Here is a 27,369-nt window from a genome sequence, read left to right as displayed (position 1 = left end):
AGGAAATGCTTTCCTTGTAAACTGTTTAAACAACATCTGCTGTAAATTGATATTTGGAACAGATTCTACTTGAATTCAACTATCTTTTGGAGGCAGAGGAAGGTGTGATATGTGCAAGGATCATGTTAAGAAGCTACCTATAGGGTTTTGCAGCTTTGCACTGCAAGAAGCAGAGCCACTCAATAAAAGACAACTTGTTTGACACCAACTTCTTCCTGTTTAACTAGTTTCTGTATGTTCTGTCTGCTCATCTCGGATGTAGAACAGAAAGTTGGGGCCATCACCACCAGTGTAGTGGTGAATCTCTCTTGTTACATGCTTGTTCAAGGCAAGTAAGAGTCCTGAATAAACTGGATTTGGTTTTACGAGTGCTTGTCTTGAGAACTAGGCTGGTCTTGTCTTCCTGAAGGTTAAGGGGTGACTTAGTGCTTATTTTGGATCAAGTGAAATTGCATGGACTGGGTAATCATATAATCATTAAGGTTGACAAAGACCTCTAAGATCATGAAGTCCAACCATCAACCCATTGCATGTGTCCCTCAGTGCCACATCAACACTATTCTTGAACACTTCCAGGGATGGTGACCCCACCAGCTCCCTGGGCAGCCTGTTCCAGTGACTGATAACACTTTCTAAGAAGAAATTTCTCCCTAAATTCCAACCTGAACCTCCCTTGGTTCAGGCCAAGTACCTCATGTCTTATCTCAACTCATATCCTATATCAAGTTACCTGGGAGAAGAGGCTAACCCCATCATGCTGCAGCCTCCTATAAGGAAGCTGTAGAGAGCAGTAAGATCTCTCGAAACTCCTTCAGATTGAACGATCCCAGTTCTGTCAGCCCTTCCCCATATGACTTGTGCTCCAGAACCTTTACAGCTTTGTTCCCCTTCTTTGATTGCACTCCAGGGCCTCAGTGCCCTTCTTGTAAGTGAGGGGCCCAAAACTGAACACGGGTTACTTCTCTTTGAACTTGCTCTGGGTTTAATGCATCATTGCAAGTTGGCATTACTAAGTGAGAACCTTAAAAGCAATAAAAATCTGTTGCGTTCTAGGTGAAAGGGCAATATGCAGCCAGTAACAAATGTTTTCTTTAGTATCCCAAACTGTATTGTCCTATAAGGGGAAACAATCTGAAATAGATGGAGCATTGTATTTTGGAAAAATAAGGTGGTATTTACTTAGAGCTGTGTGGCACAACTGTCCTGGGGCTATGGAACTGGAACTGCCTCAAACAGTAGATGAGACTCTTATGTTTTAAGGGGTTGTTGAGTGGAGCAGTTGTTCTAAAAACACAGGAAGCAATTCAAGCCTCATAGGCCACCAGGAGCTTTTCAAAGAAGCAAAGCACTGCTACTCCTGTTCTTAAAAATAGGAAAATACTTGTTTTTCAGAGTTGAGATTTTTTGTTGATGGTGAGAACAAAATTTAAGCACTTGTTTTAGAAGGGTGCTTTATGATACATGCATAAAGAGTAATTAATTTCATCTGCTCACTAAGTAATAGGGAAAGAGTGACTTGTGAGGCTACAGGATTCCTGTTCTGCTGTTTGTAGGTCTCTGGAAAGTGTTCATGATTTATTGAAGATGCAGGGCTACTTCACTTTGGGATTCTGCTTACACTCCATACTCCATGAAGATTTTAGGGAGAAAATGGATAACCTCCTTCATTTGGATAACCTCTTCTGAAAGGATGTACCTATAGCAAAATGCTTGTAGTGATGCTTTGTGTTCACTGGATGCTCCCAGCACTTAAGAGCTTTTTTGCAAAGAAGGCATTATCATGTTTAGATTTCATAGGAACAGTTCAGAACGTTTTAACACTAAGGATTTGCTTCCACAAGATGGTTATCTTTTGGGATTGTCCAATGAGCTGCCCTTCTATGAAAACAAGCTTTTCTAACCATTGACTCTGTCATACCTTGTACTTACGTGACCTCCCTGCAAGACCATGTGTTGTGTACAGACTTGTCTTTTAAGTTTTGCACATGTCTCCTGTCCATTGTGATTCTGCCAGTACTTCAGGAAGTTCAGGACTCTGCAGATGCCTCGTGTGAGATAATGCGTGTGGTAATATATACTTTGGCCTTCTAATTCAGTAAGAGCAGATGCCTATCACTTTGACTTGAGGAAGCTAATTATAGGCCTAACACTGCCAGCTTGCTTAGTTGTACAGTACTGAGTTCTCCAACTACGTACATCAGTGTGAGCTCTGAGCGATCTCTCCTATGCTGAGTTTACCATAGTCAGGGAATGAAAAATGATCTCTCCCCTGCTTTTTGATATCACCAGGCAAGCAGGAGTATTGCTTGCTGTCACCGTGAAAATGTTGATTTGGTTTATTGGAGTTGGATTTTCATTTTCCCTTTAGGAATCTCACTCTGCTAGCCTCATGTTTGACTGCTCACCTTGACTGCTCAGGTGAATGGGGCCAGTGTTTGAATGGTGATTTTCCTTGGACTGGGCTTTCACTGAAGAGCTCCTTTCTTGGCCTTGGATGCTGCCTTTGGGAACAAGATCCAACCATCAATCTAACCAAATCCAAGCACTAAACTGTGCCCATCAGCCTCTTAAGTAGTGTTCACACACTTCTTAAATACCTCCAAAGATGAAGATTCCACCATTTCCCTGAGCAACCCATTCTAGCTTGACGACCCTCTCTGAAAAAAATTCTTCCTAGTGTCCAATATATACCTTCCCTGGCACAACTTGATGTTGTTTCCTCACATCTCATATGAGAAAAGACCAACCCCTCTTTTTGGCGATCTCTATACAACTGTGCGGAGTGAAGAGGTCTCCTCTCAGCCTCCTATTCTTCAGGTGGAGCAGCTCCAGCTCCCTCAGCCCCTCTTCATAACTCGAACACTCTTCATCAGCCTCAGTGTTTTTTTCTTCACGCATTCAAGCATCTCCATGCCCTGTTTGTAGTGAGGGACCTAAAACTCAGTCTCACCAGTGTCACGTCCAAGAGGACAGTCCCTTCACCACCCCTGCCGTTGGCCTCCTTGGCAGCAGGGGCATGCTGCTGGCAGTCAGTGTTCAATTCTAGATGTTCTCTTCACATTTCAGTCTTGCTGCTGTACTTGGGGAAAGCCATCCTTCAATCTTTTGCTTTAGTGTTGAGCCTGGGAGCTTTTTGCCCCACAACTGGTTCTCTGGTAGTTTTGCTTGGAGTCTCTCACTGGGTGGAGGGTTGGATGGACGTAAGCTGATCATACAGGTAAACAACCAACCTCTCTTTGAAGGTATTTCCTTCACAGTATTTTGGCTATGCGTCTGCTTGACATGCAGTCTCCTTCAGAATCCAGAATTCCAGGAGAGGTTATTAAGGCAAAGAAGTAATTAAGGAGATGATGTGGTTGAGAGAAGGTGAGGGAGAGGTGTGGTTTTTGAGCTTGATGTTTAGGAATGCTCGCTGAGTGTTACTAAAGTAAAAGTTTTTCTATCTGCCAGTAAAGCGTGTGAATGGTCCAGAAGTCTTCAGTCATCATGGGTTAATTTCTCTAGATAGGATTTATCTCGGTTGCACTTTTGATAGCTATGTATTTCATATATCCAGACCTTATAGTTGTTTAATTTCCTACCAGAGTAGGTTTGGAGGAAATACTAAAGAAGACAGGGACTGCAGGATGCCCCCATCAACTCTGGGTGGGACTTTGTGGTTCATAGTGAATACCGTATTAAAAACTTCATGCAATCAACTGAGGAGCCCAAAAATGCTTTGCTCCTTGTTTCCATATGCTGACATTCAGTCTCGAGCACCATTTTCTCTCTATTTCAGCCCACCAAAGAATCTTCCGCTGCTGAGGGTCAGCAATGAGGCAGTGCCTTGGTGGTCCAGGTGGGAGGCAAGCAGGAACAAAGCTGACCTTGCTTCAGCATGGGCAGCTGCTCTTGTTTTGTTCCAAATGAAAAACCAGCTTTGGAAAGCTGCATTGCAAAACTTATAATAGCTCTTAATGTTCTTCCTAACTTCTCCCTCCCCCTCAGAGCTTTCTCAAATGCTCTTCTTTGGTATTTAATTACAAAAATGGCTCGGTTGCTGTTGTAGCATAATAAATAAAATACAAGTCAAAACAGTGTTTGCAATTTATTGCTGGAGACGGCCCTATTTCCTTACAATGTCACAGTTACAGCCTTAACTGCAACTGAGAAGGTCTAAGCATGTTTTCCTTGATAAATATTTGTCCTTTAAAGTTAAGTTTTAGTCTCTTCATACTATACTAACGCATAATTGCTGGAGTTTAGAGTATTGCTGTGATGTTGGTGGTGGGGGATGGAGCTTGATGATCCTTGAGGTCCCTTCCAATCCCAGTTACTCTATGATTGTATTGCATACAAAAACATAAAAGTTCCCAAGAAGCTTTTTTTTTTTTTCTTTTCTTCTTAGAAATAAGACAGAAGGATTTTTGGGGGAAGTTGTGCATCTGAATTCCTTTGGATGTGTGCATTTGCTTACAGTCTCAAGTAGTTGGTGAAAAATCTGCCTGAGTCGCAGTAGCCCCATTCAGTCATTGAAAACCTTGCTCCAGAAGCGTTTTTCTGTTAAATAACTGTGTAATGCACTGCTATTAGATGATGTGATGGATGTTTCGTATATTTTGTAAGCTGTTTTTATGGCTTTCGCTGTGTAAAATATTTTTATGGATTTTTGGAGGAAAAAAAAAAAAGAAAGCGTTTCAGTCGTTTTCTGAAGAATATTGGATCTTGACGGAAAAGATTTGCAGCTTAAAATCAATGGATATGAAAATGGCTGTGTTAAAATTTGGATAGATGGCTCTTTAAACGGGAGTAGGCGCTCTTTATTTGACCTGCAGCGTATTCAGTTCCGATACTGGCTGTTGAACAAAACTCCTTTACGATCCGACAGTTAAATCCTTTGGCAGAATGCCTTTCTTCCTGTTTGCTGTGGGGGTTTAATTCCAGATGTTCAAGTTCACAAGGCTTTTTCTTAAGGAGTGGGTGTGAGGAACATCACAAAACCCTCATAGTTCAGCCTGCCCCTCCCGTACAAACCGTAGCGTTCAGGCTTTATTTCTAATCCTTACTGCTCTGGGATTACCCCCTCTGTACCAGTATCTGTGTACATTCTGTTGCTGCTTCGATTCCAGTTTGCCTCATTTTATGGCTGTGCCCCCCAGTTACAAAATTCTGATGTGAAGCACTGATATGGGTAGAAAATTGTCTGATTCAACTTGAAGCATGACGGTGAGCGTGCTTGTAGGGAGGTGTGTATGAGCACCAGGTACGAATGACAAGAGGGATGAATTGATGTGCTGAGGCTTTTCTGGACGTAGGTGGTAAGGTGGTAACTGTTTTATTTTGCGACAGTGGAGCTGACTGTGTTTAACCTTAGAAGCACTAAAATGCATACTTTAAAACAGGAATACAGAGGCAGCATCCTAGGCCAAAGGATTGCATGGCTTCAAACAAATCTCTGGGGGGAAGAAAAGGTTTTGGAATGTAGCAAGAAGTACATTTGCCTCAGGTAGGATTGCAGGCTATGCAAATGCTGAGAAATGATGGTTTTGCCTCAACAAGCAAACATTACAGCTTTCATGATGCAGTAATCCTTTCTTTTTTAGCTTGTGTTTAGCTACAGCATCGATGGCAGACTGTTAGTGTGTAAGATCTGATATCCAGAAAGTCTTGCTCGTAGCTGTAAGTCTAACAATCCTGCCTGACACTGCTCTGAGCAAGCCACTGTGCCTTGGTTAAAACAGTGTACAACAGTGCTCAGAGGTAGGGACAGTGGAGATCAAGTGTGTAGGGTGGGTTGTGGCAACGCAGCTGCTTTGATAGTAGATCTTGCTCCAGCTGAAAGCAACTCCAGAAGGAACTGGAGCAGTGGCTGCTTGACATTTTGTGGAGCCTCATGTCAGCTGTTGTCCCGCAGTAATTTTTCTGCCAAGCACTCAGGGAACATCTGCAGAGTCGTTTTTCTGTACTGCTGCAATGATTCACATACTTGTTGCTTTGAAGTCTAGGAAGTCTTCCGCAAGGAAATGTCCTAGCCAGAACTGTTTGTGGATTGTGCATAGCCCTGTCTGTATTTAGGGCTGGCTTTGTTAATTGAGCCTTTAGCAGTAGTGAAAGTTCACAAACTGGAGCTGCCTCTAAGTCTGTTCAGTGCTTCAGGGTTTGCCTCAGCTTCGACTTTCTTGACCTTCGTTATCAGGAAGGAGAGAGTGCTGAGTAATGCTTGATGCAGGTACATAACTTCATGTATTATCTGTGTAGCTCCTCAGATAATGCATCAAAACATATTTGAAGGACAATTAAGATTGAAAGGTAAGTTCTTGAGGTCCTTTCCAACCCAAGACATTCTGTGAAATATATAGAAATTATTTCTTGTTTAAAATGAAAACTTTGAATAGTAAGGATGTTTAATCCCATTTCAGTGACAGACCAGGGTTCACATTTATGCAGTGTGATGGTTTGCTGCTTATGCACTCTCTTTTTTTTGGTGTTTTGTTGCTGCATTAGTCTTAGATACCACACTCACCTTGCTCCTACAGTGGGGAACTCACAGCCGAAGGGAGGAAGCAAGCAGTTATAACCTTTTCTCATAAAGCATCGCTGCATTCAAACCTAATTTACTGCCAGTTAATGAGCTGGTGTGGTCTTGGAATGCTGTTTTATGAAGCCCAGCTGAAGACTTGGAGTGAGATGGTTGCTTGATACGAGGCTAACATAGCTCTGTGCACACAGCTGCACGCTGAGCAGAAAGGCCCAAAGAGAGCTCAGTGCTTGGTGTGGTCAGCAAGATCTGGCTCTGATTGATGCTCAACCTTTGCTGCAGTCATTCTATCAATAGTTTGTTATGCTGAGTGTATGCTGCGTGCCCTGTGGGGGTGAGGAACCCTTACATTTAAAATAGGGAACGTGGTTGTAATGAAGTGCTTTTCACAGCAACTGCGATCGATACGTGGAGCTGGGTGTCTGCTTGTGGGGTGTGCAGTTAGGTGTAACCAGGGCAAAGGCAGTGTGTCTGATGTGGCCTCTGTGTGAATTGCTGTGAAACTGCTGGGCTGGAAGAGAGTTCCAAGATTCTGAGTTGCCAGGGGTATAAAGTTCTTTAATAGTTCTTTGCTATGAGAGTGGTGAGGTGCTGGAACAGCTGCCCAGAGAGGCTGTGATGCCCCGTCCATCCCTGGAGGTGTTGAAGGCCAGGTTGGATGGGGCCCTGGGCAGCCTGGGCTGCTATGAAATGGGGAGGTTGGTGGCCCTGCGTGTGGCGGGGGGTTGGTTTCTGATCCTTGAGGTCCCTTCCAACCCAAGCCATTCTATCACTCTATGATAAAGCATTTAATTTTGAGGTGGCTGTTGCATTAAACTCTTAAATAATTGGCGTGCAGATTCTGACAGTGACAGTTTCATAATGCACTCCGGTAACTTTTTATGGCTAGATTACATATGATATGGGAATAAAGTGAAAAATAAGCTTGCAGTGTGTTGTTTCCCCTTCCGGATAATCTGCTGTGCATATTATGAAAATATGTAGGTCAAGTGCCCTCTGGTTTAATGAGTAGGTTTGAAAGGATGGATGAAAGCGTTCTGCAGTCACTGTCCCTCCCCACTCCTCTCTCTGCCCATTACCTGTGATGCTGCTCTGCTCAGTGCTCTGCTGTCACAGCAAGGGGCACCAGGAGTCCTGAGGATGTCATTGTTGTGAGGTGCTCTTGCTGAGCTCTTCTAGAAAAAGTGCTGCTGAACGTTTTCTTCTGAGAAAAAAAAAATGATAAAACTGCACTTGGAGGTTCGTAAAGAGAATTTTCCCTCTCATTTTGCATTTAATACATAAAACATGTTTCTGCTGTGCTTAGCACTCACTGCTGCTTGAGAACCTTCATCCTCCAGGAGCAGGATAGATTGGGTAGTAGGAGTAGGATAGTAGTCACCACCCTGAGTGAAAAATTGACTTCTTACATGGAGTGAAAAACAATCTGGTGTGCTCAGGATAGGACAAGGGGGAATGGTTTTAATCTAAGACAGTGGAGATTTAGGTTAGATATTAGGATGGCGATGAGGCACTGGCACAGGTTGCCCAAGGAGGCTGTGGATGCCCCATCCCTGCAGGCATTCAAGGCCAGGCTGGATGTGGCTCTGGGCAGCCTGGGCTGCTGGTTGGCGACCTGCACACAGCAGGGGTTGGAGCTGGGTGAGCACTGTGCTCCTTTGCAACCCAGGCCTATGGGTTCTATGATTCTGTGATACAATTCAGTGAATTTCTGGGCTTGAATCTTTGCAGAGAAGTAGGTCTGAACTTTGTAAAGCAAGAAGCTGCAGGTTGGAAGGTGATTTGGTTGTGTTGCTGCTTCATGCTTCCGTGGAGGGTGAAAGGTCCTGGAGCTGTAAATATATTTCTGTAATTATGTCTCTAATTAGAGTATTAGTTGCACTGGATTATCTCTTAGTTTACTATTTGTAGTGAAAATCACTACTGTACGCACTTTGCTATGTGAGCTGCACGAAGGCAAGCATTAAAAATTACATGTTTCAGTTGCAAGCTCTTCTGCTGTCTTTATATTTTCTTTGGTACTGGGACCTTTTGCTACCGAAGGGGAAAAATGTAGGATACATGCAGCTCTTTCATAGCTATCATTTTCTCAAAGCTATCATTTTGCTTGGAAGGCTGTCTGAGCAGAAAGTGTCAGTCAGCCGTGTATCTAACAGCAGCACGCTGAGCTGTGGTCTCCTCGTGTCACAAATAAAATGAGTCCTTCCAAATCTGGACAGAATTTCATCTTGTTTCTCCTGTAGCAAGTGTGCTGGAAAAGCTTCATAAAAACAGCCTAGCTTTCTTCCTTCAGGATGAATTGCTGTCGTTTTGGTCTTATGTCTGTGAAACTTATTCAGCAGTAATGCAGCGTTTCATGCCTGCAGGTTGGACATCAAGCCATCCTTCTTGCTGTTCTTACAACAGCAGAGGATCTGTGCGAGTTCTGGCAGACTTTCTAGTCTTTAAATCAACTTGTTTGATAGCAGTGTAGCAAAAGTATCAACTGTATTTGGTGCAATTCACCACTATCAGGAAGAGATGGGGACAATTGCATATCTGAAATGGCTTTAGACTGGTGTATTTCCACCATTGATTAATATGCTTTCACAGGTACTTTGTGCTTTAACCCTTGAAAACTTATGCTTTAAAAACAACTTTGTGCTGGGGTAGTGTCTTTAAACAGGCTTTCTTGAAGTTTGATTTGATAACCTGTTCTCCCTAGGGCAAGTATTGAATACTTCAGAGCTTCTAGGCAAATATTTCTGTGTCATGGCTGTGATATTTTCAGGTAGTGCACTGTTGTTTTTTTTTTTCATGGCACTTTGTAAACCTTTTTTGGTGAGACATTTTAGCTATTGAATCCAAGTTCGAGTCTCAGCACAAGATTTTAAGGATATATTGGATTATGGGCACCAAAACTGTCTGATGCTTGTACTTTCCACTACCTAAGAACGTCAGCTGGACACCTGATATTTCAAATCCCTTTACATGATTAAACTGCATATAATTTATGCTAGAATTTCATTTTATGATTTTAATGACTCCAGAATGTACTTCTTTTGCATAGTTTTGTGAGGCTTTTTCCGCTGTGTGTATGTATGGTGGTATCTTTGCCAGCAATTAAGGGTTGAGAACAAGTCAAGCAAACAGCTTCTTGATTCATATATACAAGTTGGAAGAAATGTCTGGTCTTAAAAGCATTTACTGAAGTAGCAATCTGCAATTTACAATTCTTTGTCTGGAAAATAAACGTAGCTATTGTTTAATACTTATTTTTAGAAGTAGGGGTAATTAAGGGAGCTCTATCCAAATTTTTTTTTTCTTCAAAGAGCTTGTTTTGTGTTGAATACATCAATATATGGATCTGGTACCATGCGAATGCCTGCCTTCTCAGTCTCTCCTGGCAAGGAGGAAAGAAGGAAGAAAGATGTACTGTGACAAGCAAGAACTACATGTTTTTGTGTTGTATGCTCTTCTTGTTCAGTTTCAGTGGGAAGTGGTGGAGCCACCATCCCTGGAGGAGCTCAAGAACCACAGGGATGTGGCACTGAAGAACATAGGCATGGGTTAGGATTGGGCTTGGAGGTCTTTTTAACCTGAATGGTTCTGTGACTGTGTGAAGGATGACCTTAATTTTATTGGCACATGGGATTAGCATCTAGGTTGAAGACACCTGAAAACACCCAGGATGGCAGTTCATGGTGTGTTAAGTAGCGTATGTGAGAAACTTACGCAGCAGATTCTAGTCCAAAGAAATTCCTTGCTTGCCTACAGAATAATGCAGGGAATCTCTGCAGATCGTCTCTTGAGAAGAAACTTGCTGTGGCATTTCTGTAACTTGCTGAGGATTTGTGTAAGTGAAATGTTGATATAAAAAAGGACTCTTCAGAAAGGGCAGTGGAAAATACAAAGGAGGAGTGTGACATCCTAAACTACTCTGCCTTTGCTTTTCATTGGAGAAGGGGTCAGGAGCATAGCATGAATGCCACAGTCTGGTTCCTCATCTGTTTAGCTGTTCTCCTTTGAAGTATCTTTCCTATAGTTAAAGTAATTGGACGTTCTTTATTAGAAACAGGTGAGAGCTCATTGGTTTCCTTTCCCTAAGTGAAAGTAAGAATGATAAAGCTCGCACAACAATTCTGCAGCATCTTTTCATCCCTGTTCACAGGTGTGTTGTTTTTATTTAGGAGAAAAAAGCAGAACACTGAATGGTTATAAAATGAATCCTAGTCTATTGAGTGAATACTAGGCAAACACCTATAATAAGTTATGTTGCTTGGAATCCCAAGTGGCCAAAGAGAGCAAGTGCTGGGCGGATTGCAGTGAGGGATTCCTGCAGAGTTCTGGTGGTCTGCTAAGCATATAAAAAGGTAAACTGAATGATTAGAGACCAGAATTGAATTAGTTACAGATCTTTGTCCAGGACAGGCGTTGTGTTGTGAGCACAGTTATGTTTTATTGTCAGTAATGTACTGATTTTGCAGGACCTCAGCATGCATGCTTGTCTGCTTAACTGCATCAGTGCACCATTGCATGTGGAATTAAGGCAGTTATTGTGGCTCACCTACCTGGTGGTAGCAGTAATGTTGATACTGTCATAAATGTGAAGGAACTTCCTTATTCTTAACAGAGAGTAAGAATAACTGCCTCTGCCTCATAGTTTTATGTGACACTGAAGTAAGGATTGCCACAATGCTAGTAGATAGATTGTTAACTATGTATTTTTTTTCCTTTCTCTTTAATTTTAGTTAATTGTATTCTGGTATGGGAAATGAAGAGGAGAGAAATAGGAAGGAGCACTGTGTGGTTTTAACATCTTAACCATTTTCAGCTGGCTATTAATTCATTTAAATCCCAAGGAATTATCAAGGAAACTTAATTTCCTGAGCTGGTTACTAATGGGATTCCAGAGAGATAAGCAATTTGCCGCGTGGGATGTACCATATGAAACGGAGGAAAGAAAGCATAAACCCCATTCCTAATCTGATGAAATCTGTAACCAAAATGCTAGTAAAGCTGAACAGGTGGAAGCTTTCAGTGAGGTCTGTGTCTATTGCTATGGGGACTGGATGCATGAAACGCAGCAAGTGGCTCACAGCTTTGCTTCTGAACTGCAGGACTACCTATCAGTTCCAGCTTGCTGCTCCTGCTCCTTGCAACACGGTTTGCTTTCTGTGTTTAGTGCTCATCCTGCAGCTGTGGGCACAGGAGAGGCCAAAAGGCATTCTGCTCTAGCAGGGGAGTCAGTAACCAGAGCTACATGCTGAAGTCAGAAAGGATGCTTTTTAAGGGAAGAGTTAGCTATTGGAACCAAGGAAGATTTCAACTCTTTGAAAGGGTAGATAACAGCAGGACAAGGGGAAATGGTTGAGGTTGGATGTCGGGGTATAAAGTTCTTTGCTATGAGAGTGGTGAGGTGCTGGAACAGCTGCCCAGGGAGGCTGTGATGCCCCGTCCATCCCTGGAGGTGTTGAAGGCCAGGTTGGATGGGGCCCTGGGCAGCCTGGGCTGCTGTGAAATGTGGAGGTTGGTGGCCCTGCATGTGGATGGAAGTTGGAGCTTCATGATCATTGGGGTCCCTTCCAACCCGGGCCATTCTTCGGTAAGATGACTGAAAATATCTTGATGTGAACAAATCGGCCTGGAGCTGCTTTGTGAAAGATCTGAAACAGTATGGTTAGGAACACTGCGAGGATGATAGGGTGGAAATGGAAGATACCCGGTATGGGGAAAATGGGACCTGATTAAAAATAAATAGTCTTTTTAAATTCTGAGTTAATTAAACTTGGACTCTCCAAAAAAGCCTTTTACCTGCTCAAAGCTTTTTGGTTACTTTGAAGCAGGAAGGCCCTATTGTCTTCCAAGTCTGTTGGAGGAGGGAGAAGTTGCAGTGCAGTAACTGTAGTGTTGTCTTGGATGATGGAAAATGCTCCTGTGTGTTAAAGTAGTCACTGTTTGTAGTGTGTGAAACTGGATGTGAAGGGTAAGGGATGTTGTAAAACAAATTAAGGGTGATTGTGAACGACTGTCAAAACTGAAGGCCTGTTCTTTTCAGGTGTAGAAAATGATAGTGCTTATAGGGAGAGAGAGAAGAGAAACTAATATCTGTGCATGGAGTGTGGGTGGGAAACCTGGGAAGCGTTAGTCTTCAGAAGACACCAGCTTTATTGCCCATGTGTGATTTGTCAGCTCAGCTCTGCCTGCAGAGGCATCGTATTGCAGGGGAGGAGGTAAAAGCCTGTGCCTTCATGGATGTGGAGCAGTCAGCTGTCAGATCCTTGTTTCTGGTGCTTCGTTAGGCAAAGCAGATGCAGTGCGTCCTCAACAAAGCAGATTTAAGTGATTATTGGCTATTATTGTAGAGGCTCGTTAACTATTCCCAATGCCAGAAACATCTTCAAACTGCAGTTTGTTTTTAATCTGTGGGAGAGTAAAAGTTGGAATGATGCTGTATGTACTGTAAAGAGATGGCTTATCTGCCATAAATCTTTGGCTCCACCATCTGCCATTGCTTTAAATCCCTGTTTTCCCCACTGGCTCACCTAGCTTAAGAGAATCAATCTCTTGAGTAGTTAAATCAGTTGCCATGCACAGTAACTAGGAGGCCAGAATGAGATTCTGTGATAAAATGTTCTTAATTACTTAATATATGATGACTAATGATTGAGGTTCCTACGTGAAACTAAGATAGATGGAGGTGAAATAAATCACAGTTTAAATATAGGAGACTCAATACGTAAGTTGTTATTTGCATCTGCTGGACAAGACGTTGAGGCAGTGTGTAACATCCATTGGGAGTGCATTCAGTTACAGAGACAGGCTGATATCCTTCCTTGTGTGTGTAGAGGTGAGCTGGATAAGGGTTATTGCTCTGGTTTCTGAGCTGGTAGCTCAGAGAAAGCTGCCTGCTTGTGTACGATCTGTACATTAAAAGAACTTCTTGCCGTTGCAGTCTGTGTGGTCTGTGTTTTCCCAACAATACAGTGTTATTAAGCTCTGTGTTTTTCAGGGAATGGTGAATCTGCTCTAGCTTGTTAGGTATGAAAACTGATAACCTGCCTTCTCATTTTATTAAATGCAAACGTGAATGCGTCCTTCAGTAATACTGACTTTGAAGAGATTATTTTTTCTTTGGGTTTCTCTCTGTTATCTTTGCCCTGGAAATGTATCAAGTGTTGAGTTATAATCTGGCATTTGATCTGGATTGCTATTTTATCTGTTGTCTTGCTGTTTTTCGTAGCTTTGAATTCATACTTCGTGAAAGAATCAGCCGGTTTCAGTGCACATTTCCCATGTTAACTGTTTTTAAATTGCTTCTTGAGCTCAGATAAGAGGTGGCTGTTCACTTTACCAGTTCGATCTTCACTGCTGCTGCTGGCTTAAAGCCTATTCATTATTTTTCTACTGTCTGCATTAGATAATGTGATCAATTATTGCAGATAATGTTTGCTCCTGTAGCTGCTTCCTAGTCCACCCAGCTGACTTCATTCAGTGTCCTTGAGGATTCCTCTGGATAGCATCCAGATGTTCCAAATGTGTGGTGAAATTCAACCCAAGAGCATGCAATTTCAATATTTAACTTTACATTTAATGAACACAAAAGGCATAAATTACATGTTACTACATATGTTTTCCACGTTCTGTAACCAATGCCATTAGGTGGTTGGTCAGTAGTGCAAAAACAGGCTGGTAGGTCTGCAAGTGGGAGCAGGGGAACGGAGCAGTGCAGGCAACTTGTGCACCACTTGGAATGCTTTTAGGCAGCAGCTTTTGGAAGGCAGTGATGTGGCTTTTTGGCAGAGGGCACAGAGAAGGGAATCTTCTGTTCTTATCTGCAGCAGACACACTTAGTCATTGATTGTGTGATTCAGAACACTTTAATTCTTATGCTGGAGTCATCAAAGCTCAAACTTTGGAAATCTTGGTCTGTAGTTGAATATGTATTCGTGTAATGTGCCAAATCAGCTTGAAAGCCTTTGTAATGTGAGCGGGTGACAGACTGAGCTTTGTATAGGATTATGTGGATGAAATCAGTTGTCCTCCAAAGCGTTCAGTTCTTCAGTGGTGTGTGAGGTGGTGAGTACCAAAGCCATTGAACTTGGAGCAGTATTTATTATTTTTTTTTTTTTTTTGCAAGATCAGAGCTGCAGCTTAAGTATAGTGAGGTGGGGACACAGTCGAGTCTTGCTGGCACCCCACGGTGCACGTGTTGTGCCAAGGTGTAGGAAGGGCTGGGAGATTTGGTTGGGTGGGGTTATGTTGCTTTTTCCCCATTATCTGCTTATCAGTGAACTTGGAGTCTCAAGGATGAGGGCATGATTTAACTGTGAAACGAGTCAAATGCTGCTACTAAAACTGTTTGACAGTAGCTGCGGGGTGACCTCGTTGCAGCCTGCAGTACACACAGGGAGCCTACAAACAGGAGGGAGTCAGCTCTTGGGAAGGGGAGATAACAGCAGGACAAGGGGAAATGGTTTGAAGTTGGGGGAGGAAGATTGAGGTTGGATGTCAGGGGGAAGTTGTGTGCTGTGAGAGTGGTGAGGTGCTGGAACAGCTGCCCAGAGAGGCTGTGATGCCCCATCCATCCCTGGAGGTGTTGAAGGCCAGGTTGGATGGGGCCCTGGGCAGCCTGGGCTGGTATTAAATGGGGAGGTTGGTGGCCCTCCACAGGGGTTGGAGCTTCATGATCCTTGAGGTCCTTTCCAACCCAAGCCATTCTGTGGTTCTATGGAATATTCAGATGTGTAAATTCTTAAATATGAAAGAATTTTTGTCATTGGTCATCTTCACTCTGGGCAGTCAGACAGCAAGTACAGAGGCACTTGCTGTTCTGTAGCCCAAATCATATGCCGTGCCTTTTTTACACCCTAGGCCTCTGGAATGTATTGCAGTTCAATACCTTTTGCTCAGCATTTGTTCCATTCAGTGTGAAATCTTAAAATCCAGTATACCTAGCTGCTGTTTCCCACAGAAATTGTGAGGTATTCTGTAACTTGGCTGCTGCAGCTTCAATTCTGTGCTGTACCTCTTTATGTATTTAATGTTTTATTACTTCCAACCCTGGAGGTTTGAGATGTTATCTGAGCATAGGGTCAGGATGACTTGAGCTTTATCACTGAGCATGCACATGGAGAAATGTATTTATACAGGACACAATTCTGCCTCTCTTATTTCTAAGGACGGCTGCGTGTGTGTTTGGGGAGGGAGGGACGTGAGTCTTATCAGTGGTAAAACCATGCTGTGTGAACTGCATGAGACATTTGATGAGACGTTCTCTTATCTAATGTAACGTAGGAATAGAAAGCAAGTTGCCTGTAAAGCTTGCTTTAAATTTTAATAAATTGCAGAAGAGATAAGTGGTAACTCCTGTATGTGAGTGCACCCAGCACAGCCTACTGAAGCCAGATGCCACTGTTACTTCTTTTAAAACGAATCTTTCCAGCTTCAGTGTTTAAGCTAGGATGCTGTATTTAAATTTTATAGGGGAATAAATTTTCCTTCCTTCTCATCTGAATCCATTTTTACTGGAAAATGATAGAAAGTGTGGATTTGAGAACACAATGAAAATAACAGGAACTGAGACCAATAGAGGCTACTAATCCTCTAATGACTTTCTGTGAATACTGGGAGTTGTGCTGCAGAACGTTCTTCAGTACAATCTCAAGTAATCTCAATTTATTCCTTTCCAAAGCTACAGAGGGAGGGATTTTGCTGCCACCTTGGAATAGTAATGGACTGTGGTGGTCTTTATCTGACAGCAGTAGAACAGATGCAGCTACTCTGCTAAACGTCTGTCTTCAGGCTTGATTTTTTTTCCCTGGGTGCTGATTGCCCTCTGATTACCCGTTGACATCCCAGGTTATGAAATGGAGCTGAAAGCTCAGGTCAGTGCAGTGTTGTGCTTTGGTGGGTTGGGTGTGTGTCGTTTGAGTGGTTGGTTGGCTGTGTTTGGACTGACCTGTACAAGTCCTTTGGTTCTGCTCTGATATCAAAGCTGTTCCATGGCAAACGTTCCCCGTGTTTTGGCTCCAGTGCTTCTTTTGTACTTCTTTATTCTCTAGCTCACTGTTGATACTTGAATTGTTCCCCACTTTGTATTTCATGCTGAGGCTGTAAATAAGTATTCAAACCAAAAAGGCCAAGGTTTGCAAGCTTTTTAACTGGCTTTCAGCTGAACCTCCCTGTACAAGCACTGAATCTACTTTGTGAATCCATTAGCCTGTAGAACTCTTGGAGTGACAGCCAGTGACTAAACACTGATAAATGAACCCCAAATTTGGTTGTTCACACCTCCTCACAGCTCGGGTGGATGGCTGAGGGTTTCTACTTGAGGATGCACTGAGCACCCATCACTTTCTGACCATTCTCAGTGCTGCTCCATGCTACCATTATTGTGCCATCTCACTGTGTGCAGCGAGGGGCTTGCTTTCTTTCCTGGGATAACTTTTATCAGTGCCAAGTCTGAGGCCCAGGGCCAGCCAGACTTGTCCTTTTTGTACATATCTACTACTGAAGGCTCTTATAGCCAGCTGCAGTTTGATATGAACTTGGCAGCTGCGTAAACAGTGAGGAAGGCTCCTTGCTTCCCATTTGTTAGGGGGTTGGTTTTGCATCTCCCGTGCAGTAGCATCAGGGCAGCATCATAGTGTGTTAACTTTATGGCTTCAGTCACATCGGTAGCATAGGCAAGGAGTGTAAGTGTGTGGGTTTTTTTAAGATATACGAAGTTGCACATAAGGAATTCAAGTTCTGAACTTTACACAGGAAGATGCTCCATAATATGTATAACTGTAAAGGTTAGGATTACTTTTTCTCACTGTAAGATCATAGGAATTAAAAAAAAAAAAAAAAGTGGACGTTTCCTGCATACGAAATGCACGTTGTTAACTGGTGTGCTATTTCTTTGACTTAGGATCTGAACATGCACCAAGAGCCTGCTGATCACAGCCTCCTCCTTCATCCCAGCTGGAGGCAGATCCTATGGGCACGCTCCTTCTGTGCTTTCTCTCACAGTGCTCAAGCTGTAGTGTGAAGTTCAGAAAGCAGCTTCTGTCCTTTGTTGGGCTCTATGAAACCTAACTGCTTTCCATAAGCGTTAAATGGCTTTTTGGCAAGAGTTAACTTTTTCTCTCTCCTGAGAGATTTCCGTGCAGCTGCTTAACAGGTCTGTTAAGGTAACTGTCTGGAGAGCCTTTGGCTGTCTTAATGTAAAATTGATTTGTGTCAGATTGAATTTATGGTTTCTGGAAGCTACAGAATGATATGCAGCTTCTCATCTTGTTATTATGTGCTCTCCTTTGGCAGGCAGGCTTAGATCGGTGCTCGTGGGTGCTTTGATTCACAGAAGCATTCACTGCTGATGTGCTAAGTGTACAAATCTTTCAGTCTGTGTATTGATAGAGGCCCTTGAGGGGACTCTATCACTATTTTTTGTGGTTTTTAGTTAAAGATTCTAATTTCTGACTGTTCTGTGTGCTTGGCGTATCCAAATACATAAGTGTAGCCAAGCATCTGCTGCTTTTGTTCCTGATGTATATAAATGAATTGTAAACTGCTGGCACCAGAATGTTCAGCTACAAACGCTGTTGCATCCTTCTCTAATTACAGACACTTCTGTGGGTGTATCAAGAGTGTTGGGGGATGTGCTCCAGCTGCTGTAGCAAAATCATATTTGGGCCTTCCTCCATGCCTGTATGCGTTCTCCTTTAAGGCAGTGATGTGACTGCATGGTAGGCTGAAGCTGAGATGGGAACAGGTGTGTGATCCAAAAAAGTATCTTAACCATTCCTCAAAACTGGAAGAAAGATGGAGGTATATGCGAATCTGACCTGTGGTATGGAAGGTGGATCTCCAGAAAGATCATCTAGGTTGGAGCGGACTTCCAAGATTACAAAGTTCAACGGTCAGCTTCACCTACCAAGTCCCGACACCAAACCATGTCTCATATGCCCTGTATTGAACAGTTAAGGTAATGAAAAGGCAGCATGATAGAATAAATGAGGAATCTATGACTATTTCTAAGTGTGAATAATTACTGTTGATTACCAGTGTAAGAACTGTGAAGTTTAAAGGAGCATGCATACATGTCCTGTCCTGGAAGTCAGAGACCAGTTTTTGGAACCCAGGTGAGGTATGTCAGATTGATAAAAGTCAGTACAGGGCAGTGATAATGTGTGCCTTTTCCTGGGCTTTCAAAGCAGGTGTGATGTCCTCGGAGCAGAATATGTAAGCAGCTCTGAAGAAGTTGCAGTAGACGGTGTAGGAGCAATGTGCAGGCAGGAATTTGCTGAAAGGAGCATTCTGGAGTTTGGTGTGAGTGATGATGCTGAGTGGGTGATGTATCTGGCACTGCTGCACCTTATTGTGTGTGCATCTGAGCTGCCTGCAGCTCTCCTCTGCTGGGGGGAGGGGAAATGGAGCAGGCTGACTAAGGGAGGAGTGTTTACAGACTTGATTTTGAAGATGTGTGAAAGATCACTGCAATGTAGTGTTACTTAATGTATGCTTAAAGGAAAATGGAAGGGGAAGATAAAGGTCTGTAAGGGGCAAAAAAACGCTAGAAGGCCAGATGGAAGGAAAATGCTTCCCAGGTTAGGCAGGTAAAGTGTTGATTCATAACACTCAGAAGAAATTTGTGATGCTCAAAGAGGTCCTGAGGCACTACATAGTATAACTGCATCTGTTAGTATAAAACTGCACCTTCTTCAAGCTGCTCCTGATACACTGGAATACAAAGCAGAAGGCCTTGCACTGCTTTACCAGACGTGCTCAGGAGTCCTAGGTGTCAAGGCAGGACTTGGGTCTGCAGTAGTGATGATTTTGGCCATCTGGAGTCAGTCCATGCAATTCAGAATGCCTTGCTAAGGCACTGATTAATGCTTGCTTTCGTAGGAATAACCCACCCTGCAGTATTCCCCAGAGTAACAGCATGCACAGAGGTGTTGGGCTCTTTGTGATCTGTCAACACCCACCTTGCTTTACAATAAACTTCCCTGGAGATGCTCTTAGATCACTGCCTCCTTGCTTGTTGCATTACTCAAACTAGAGAACTACTGCAATGGGATATTTTGGTGCCTCTTTGGGAGAAAGGGCAGTCTGCAGTGTTGTCTAAAGCTTTGTGCAAGCCTCAGTTCAGCAAATGGAGGAGATGTAAGGTCTGCCTGTTGAGCTGATAAATGGCAATTCAGCAGCAGCACAACCCCACGTGTGCACGTGGAGCAGATGGCTGCCATGTATACAAATGCGTTGTCCCTTCTTCCCCCTCCCCCTCAAATATACAAGCTCAGCATGAAAGGGTTCATAGGAAACAAACATGAGCGCTTGGAAGCCACAAAAGCTTTTAAGTGTAAATAACCAACTAGAATTAGTTTGTTTCTAGGTGCTGAGCCCAGACTTTCAGAGGGACTGACTTGCACTTAGGTGAATTGAACAGAAGTGGCCTCAAGTTGTACAGAGATTGATTTGCTCCAAGTGGGATTGCGAACAGTGCAGGGCGTACAGAGATTTAAACTGTTTCTTTAACTGGCAAAAATCCCACTTTGGGTTGTTTATGGCTGTTAATGCTCAGATCAGCAAATAAACACGACTGTCTGAAACTGGTATGGAATTTGATGTTTTTACAGTTACAATTGGTGCTTTTCAGAAAGCAGCTTTTTCTTCACCTGCATTTGCTGACTGTCTTTAACCACTTCATGACACTCAGCGTTTGAGGCTGATGTTGATTAGAGAGGGGAGGTGTTGGTATTCAGAAGAGGCCGTAGATATTGCAGTTGTAATTCAGGCTCTTATTGCCAAGGAAAGGGGAGCGCTGAAAGCTGGGTTTGTGTGGAGCTGTGCAGGGAGCAGATGCAGGCACGGGGAGATTTCCATGATAATGTCTCTTATTTTCTCTGAAAGAGGCTGGGGGACAATTGCATATAATAGCTGTATCAGTAGCTAGAGGTCAGTGTAAATTTCTAGAGTTATTGAAATACAGCGCTACAGAAGCAGTAATTCTGGGCAATTACTGGTGGCTTTACATTGAGGCTGGATAACACTGCAGACAGGCTTTAGTTAACATTACATGAATTGAAAACTGGTCTAATTTGCTGGGGAACTTCTGAAGTGGGCAAAATCTCAGTGTCATGATTAGGGACCCTTGGTGTGGTTTCTGCATGATAACCCAATGGTTGTTGGCTCTGACAGTCTAGAAATCCAGTGGAAGCGTGCTGGGTTCTTCCCTTTAAAACAGGGTCTTTCTTGCTGGCTAAAGCATCTTTTTTCCTCTTAAGAACTTTTGTCTGGTGTGCCTGAGTGTTTGTGTTCTTTTCTGAAAGAAGTTGAAGGCTGGCAGCCAAGGAAGAAAGCGTTTAACTCATGAAGGCACTGCTGTCATTAATTTCACACGCGTCAGTGTGGTGTCGGTCAGCTTGACTACCAACAAAGGAAACTAAAGTGTTCCCATAAATCATTTTATTGTCCTAATCCAACCTAATTAACTCAACTAGGACTCCTGTTCTAATGGAACAGCCCTTCCTGCAAGACAGCTGCCTCTTTTCTTAATGGATTTGCGCTTCCCTTCTGCTGTGGTGCAGGAGAGTTGGTAACCATAACGCTGTGCCTTTCGTCTGATCTTTGGGACATGAGTCAAGCATCATGGCTAGGCATGAGTGAAGCTGCAGTTTCCAAAGCAGAGCTCACCTATTCTTCTTCGTCCTGAAAATACCATCAGCAGAGCAAAAAAAAACAAACAAAAAAAGCAGGAAAACATCCATTTCTGGCAGTGGATTGGACCTGCTGCTTGTACGTAACGGCCTAAAGGCTGTGAGAATGTCAGGATCTGCTGCTTCAGTTGATTCATGGACACACTCCTGACACAGAAGGTTTGACCCCGTTGCAAGGCAGTGTTAATGCTGAGTGTTTCTGACCTGTTCTTGAACTGCTGGGCTGAAGGTGCCTATAGCAAATGAGCACCTTCATCATGTTGGTGCTGGGAAGGGCTGTGGCACATCAGCAGGTGCTCCTAGATGAGGAACATCTGCCTGATGGTGGGTGAGAAACCCGTGTAATTTTTCCCCTCTAGGGGAATATTGCTAGGAGATCTGCATTTAACCTTGGGGGAAAAACACACCTGTACTTTGCACACCTTTCTTTGGGCCTCATCCTTAGTCCAGAGTATTTACTATACCTGCAGTGTCCTGTTGGTCCATAAAGGCAATTCTGGAGTGGTGTTGACATCAGTCTGTCGTTGCACAACAGGAACTGGTTAAAGCTTGTTTTCAGAGGTACTGCCCTCTGCTAATTGCTGGGATGGAGGCTGTGTGCCCCATCTGTGGTTAGGGTAGGAGTTGACACTTGCAGTGTTGTCTTGCTCCTGAGTAATGCTGTATGCCTGCAGTTGAGAAGGTGGTGTGCATGGCTACTGCTAACTGGGCATAAGTTTTGTTTGCTGAAGGTGTTTTATTGGTGTTATCCCTCCTTTTTCTCTATTTTGCTAGCAAAAGTAGAGTTCTGATACTGCTTTATTAACAAAATCTTTGTATGTTCTTACTCCCCTTACCTGCTAGATGTTTTTCTGTATAGGCTGAGCGCATTTGGCTTTCCCAGTTCTCAAAATGGTGATCTGGGGATCTGGAGGGATAGCAATGCATTCAGGTGGGCTGAGATGTTTTGGGTGGGCTGAGCTACTGCACTGCTGCTGGGGAAGCACTGTTTGATGTTGGTTCCTCTGAGATCAGGCAGGTCTGTAAGCCGAGGCCTTTATGCAGAGTGCTGTGTTGAAGTCTTGCTCTCCATCTGGAGAGAAAAAGAGAGAAAGAAGCAAGGATGGAAATTGTGGATAAGGAAGTGGGGAAAAACCAAGGCCAAGCATAATTTTGACCCATGGGAGCGAAATAACAAAGATTGAGGAGCTGCTATGAAATAGTTTGCAAAGTTCTGATTTAGGTTGAACTGCTTTGGCCATGTTAAGAGTGAGGGTGGGATAGTGAGGTTAATATGCGCCTCTCCAGTCTATGTTAATATGTGGCAGTTTTTATGTCCTTAAATTACTGGAATGCAAATTTTGAGGCTGTGGGAGCACTGCACAAGTGAGCTAACTGCAAGCTTTGCTTTTAGCAATGGAGAGGAGGTTTTCTCTTAAGATAAACTGCTTGAGAATGCAGGAGCATGGAGCAAATGTGTGCTGTCCTGCAGCTGAAAGTCTCATGGAGGTGAGCGACTTATTGCAAACATGGGCTCCAGCTTGGAGAGGTGCTGGGGAAGCCTTCATGCCAACTGGAATATGGCACCCCAATCTTCCTCTTCCTTTCATTTGGACCTAAAATCCCTCAGTCCCAGTGTGGGCATGGAGCTGCTGGCAGTGGGATTGTCATGGAAGATATCCTGCTCTGATTACTTCTTACTTTCTTCTTCCATAGAGTTTTTGTCCCCACTCTATCTCCTGAAGGCTTTACTTGAATGCAGCAGCTTGAGACAGCAGGCCATACGGACCCAATTGCATAGGCAGCAGGATGAATCTAGCCTGCATCTCCCCAGCAGCATTCTGGCTGGACAAGAGGTGGTATTTGCAATGGCCAGCCTGGAACTGCGTGTCTCTGAGCTGTTTGGCAAGCTCAGGCTATTTGTGTTAGTGAGGTGGGGTTTTATTCCAGCTTAGCTTACTGGAACTGTGCAATTAGTGGCAGCCTAGGAGAAGTATAAGGGGATTGGAGCAATCCATCACCAGGCTTTTTGGACTGGTAATACTGTGTTTCTATGCCTTATCAAGCTATCGAGGTCCTTCATGATTTTTTGCCTGTGGATGCACTCCACTCGCAGTGCTGCTTTATTGAGATATTTGCCCTGCACTTGTAATTCATTGTGCCAGTTCTTGGGTTTTGTGTAGTCCTGAAATACTGCTACTTTTCTTCTTAGCTAGAAATGGTCAATTGCTTTGAGACAAGCAATTAAAATACTTGTAAAATGTCCTTTGAATTGAAGGAACTGTTGGTGCTGAGTAGCCTGAAAGGACATGGGTTGGAACATTGCTTGTAATAGTCTCAGCTTTTTGAGAAATGATTACACAAGTCCAGGAAACAAAATGTGGCTTTTTGCACTGGAAATGACTGGGTTTCAACAGAGGAAGGCAAAGAGGGGAAATAAGATGAGGAAGAAAGGGGAGAGGGGGGAAGAGTACAGATTATGTCCTACACTAATATTTCAGATGAGATGCCGACCATGGATGACCTAATGGGAATTATTAGCACATCTGTGCCCTGCATTCTGTGGATGAGGACATGACCTTAAGTATTCCTGGAGCTTCTTACTTTCCCACTTATCTTGTTTTGTTTTAATTGGACCTTAGAAATTGCAGACTGAGAAGAGTGTAAGCTTAGGGCACTCATCCTTGCCTGGTAATTTCACCCTGCTGCTGGTGGTCAGTATTCGTGGGCTGGCTGGAGCTTAAGGCAGGATCATCAGGTAACAGTCGAGGATGGGGCTGTCTGCCACCCAGTTTTTTACAAACAAATGAATTTTGTCTGAAAACAATTACTTTCTGACACTTGAAATGCCTGATAACGTGAGTAGAAGTTGATCATTGCAGTATTATACTTAAAATGCAAAGCATAAAGGTCTCTTGTTGCTCTTAATGTTTCATGTTCGCTCTCTAGCATCTGAGACCTGGTTGGGGCGTGAGATCCCACTCCTCACATGTTGGACAGCAAAGAGGAGAAGCTCTTGCTGCACGCTTTGCTCCTGGCGGGTCACAAAGTGGTGGTGACTTCATTTGCATTGCATCTACAGATGCTGTTAGTTCTTGCAACACACTGTGCGTCAGCATAATGGTTATTACCAAACAGCCTGCCCATTGAACACGAGACATTTCGAATCTGTTAGCGCACCACCAATCACCAAATGTGTTTACCTCACTTTTCAGCAGTCATTATCCCTGCTGGAAGAAAAACAGGGGAATTAGGCACCATGGCTTGAAGTCACAGAACCTCTCAAGTGTGAAAAGCTTGCTTGCAGACAAACGCTTGGGAGGGACTAGTGAGGTCATCTTGCCCAATCCTTTGCCTGCAGGTATTATCACCTAAGCTTAAAGCTTTAGCAGGTGTTGAAGCTGCTGGGAGCTTTCAGCAGAGGCATGTTGTAAAGCAGTCTCTAATCTGTTGCTGCAGACACTCGGTTGCAAAAAAGAAAAAAATACTTTTGCCAGTGTTTTTTCATGTATGCATCAGTAGTTTTGCTCGCCCTTAGTAGGCTTTCAGTGTGCATGGCAGTGTTTTTAGGTAGCTCTAACATTCAGCAACGCTTCTAATGATTTGTTTAGCACTTGTAGCATTAGGAACTTCTGGGCTTCTGTGAGAGATGACAGACAGAAGAGCAGAATACCTATATGTAGCTGAATACCTATATGTAGCTGCTTGGCTTACTCACCCCAGCTGTGATTTTGTAGGTGAAGAGCCCACTAGGGAATGAAGCTGTTGAGACTAGAAAACAAACCCCTTCAGCAGGAATCTGGAGAAAGCTTTGATTTATTAATTCAGTACTTAAGTATCTGCAAGTGTTTCTGAGTAGTAAGTCATTGCCTTTTTCCTAATGACGTGCCATTGTATGGACTTGATATTTACACACAGTCTCCTATTAGCCAATAGGCACAGTTTCTCAGTGGGTTCTCCTCTGTCCTGAAGCTTTTATTGATGCATTTACATTGTACACAGAGTGCAATTATGCTTTGACATTGCATAATAACTATTAATCCCAAGCTTGAGAACCGATCATTAGTGCCACAGAAATGCTGTATGAGTCTCAGAGGTGCCAAAAAAATTGCTGTGTGCCACCCCTTTTTACAGCTCTCCACTGGGGCAGCTGTGCTCTTATTTTAGATGGGGAAATGGGTTTCTTGCTGTTTGTTTTGTTGTTTGTGGGTGCCTGTTTTAGAGCTATGAGCATTCCTGTGTTGGAGTGATGTCTCTGTTCTGCTCTGGAAGTCGTTGCACTGGTACAGCTTTTCTGTAGAGATGTAAACCTGGAAAGGCTTAACAAGAATTCGGACTCAGCCAAATCATATCATATTATGGAATGGCCTGGGTTGAAAAAGGCCACAATGATCATCTAGTTTCAACCTTCCTGCTGTGTGCAACAGGAGTGGCCTCTTGTCGTCTTGCTTTAAATGCTGAAGTACTGCTTGGTCTTTGCTGCATTCGTATCTGTAGAGATCAGTTTCCTTTGGCAGGGAGTGAGAAACACTAGAGTGAGGAAAAACATGTTGAAAGTGCACGCTCTTCCTCATGATTTATGTAAGTGCTAAGTCTGCTCGATTCTAATGACACTCCTACCTTCAAAATCCTGGCATTTTTAATTGGGAATTGATCTAATTGCATGCTTGCTTAAAAAAGAAGACAGAGCTAGGGAACCCTAAAAGCCCAATCTTTGGAGCTGGGTTCCTCTGAGGCATGGGAACTTCGTATAATTTGAGTTAAAACCATATGCTTGGAGTCTGGACAATGAAAATGGTAGGTATGGGTACTTTAAAACCAGAAGCAAACGAGAGCAGCTTGTGATTTTCTATTATAACGAGAAGTCCTGCATTTATTTACCAAGCCTCATATTAAAATTATGATCATGGTCAAAGGTTTTTATATAGCAAAATGAATTTGATTATGATATTTCTGTAAAACTGTATATAATTTATTTTCTTTTTTAATTCAACAGGCTATCAGCTGCAAAGGTCAGCACAGTATCTCTTACACTTTATCCAGAAATCAGACGGTTGTAGTGGAGTACACACATGATAAAGATACAGACATGTTTCAGGTAAGGCTCTATGCAACTCCTTTCTTTTTAATTTCTTTGGAGCAATACGTGAAGCCATAGTTCTGCTATATATTCTTCAGGGCATCTTGTCTGTGGTGTGGAATTCTTGTGCAGTTGCCCTAATATGTTCTTCTCAGAGCACTGCCAGCATCTGCTAATATCTGTACTGCCTCTCTGCTGTCCCTGCACTTGTTTTTTTCTGCAAGGGCAGTGTGGTGATGGTACAAATATTACCAGAAAGGAATGAGTAGTCCATTTGAATTCACTAATAAGCAGAAATTATGTACCCTCCTGCCTGTGCCAGCTTCCAGTTCATTGAATAACTGCAGTAAAATGAAGTGAATGAAAGCAGAACATAGGATGAGAAAGAAGGAAAGGGACCCGTGCTGAGTTTTCTCTATGTACCTTAATGTCCAGTGTGTTTTCACTTACCCACATATGCATGTTTGTTTTTCTCCTTCATCTGATAGTGTGGTAACCTAAGCTAGCTATTGTGTGATGCTTATTTCAGTGGAAACTTCAAGCTTGGAGGAAAAACAAAGATGCACAACCTTTTCCAATGTAGACTAATTGGGTCTGTCTTGTCAGCGACCTCTGTAATTAGAGCATCTTATCATGGATTGTTATCCCTGCTCATTCAAATTCAGAAGGGTCAGCAACTGCATGCTGTTGACAGAAGAGGAAACATCTCTGTCAAGATGAAAAGGGCTTCTTACCTTGTGGGGCTTCTGTTCTTTACTCTGTGTAATGTTTTCCCAGTATTTCTTGGAAACGGTTCAGTCCAAAGAAAGAGTGGGAAGAAACAGTGTTGTCCACGTGCTCCATCATTATAAAATGATCACTTGTTGTGAACTGAACAACTTTGGTAAAAGGAAAACGTAACCCCTGCTTCTGAGTTCCTGGTTGATATTCGTGGTGCTTTGAGTAGCTGCAGTAAAGTGTTTGTACATTTCAGTAATCGTGAAAAGCCATTTAAGAAAGCTGGAGGTTTTTCTACTTCTTGTGTACAGTAACACAAAAGCACAAAAACACAAAAACACAAATAAAAGAATTCTTTGTGCTAGTAAAGAGTAGCAGAACAGCTGCTTTTT

General features: G+C 43.1%; 1 protein-coding gene across 2 annotated transcripts in view; it reads left to right on the top strand.

Moving 5' to 3' along the window:
- The window catches only part of PELI2 (pellino E3 ubiquitin protein ligase family member 2), a 67,725-nt gene that overhangs the window by 27,165 nt on the left and 13,191 nt on the right, over window positions 1-27,369 (top strand). For both annotated transcript variants that reach the window (XM_042814901.1, XM_042814900.1), the window contains exon 3: window positions 26,177-26,278. In XM_042814901.1, coding sequence (XP_042670835.1) covers window positions 26,177-26,278 — 102 coding nt within the window. The remainder of the gene's footprint in view (window positions 1-26,176; window positions 26,279-27,369) is intronic.

This window comes from Centrocercus urophasianus, unplaced genomic scaffold, assembly GCF_019232065.1.
Source record: "Centrocercus urophasianus isolate 14NV4802_14NV808 unplaced genomic scaffold, USGS_Curo_1.0 seq_14, whole genome shotgun sequence".
Lineage (NCBI taxonomy): Eukaryota > Metazoa > Chordata > Aves > Galliformes > Phasianidae > Centrocercus > Centrocercus urophasianus.
The sequence above is the reverse complement of the archived record's forward strand: the minus strand, read 5'-3'. Positions and strand labels throughout refer to the sequence as shown.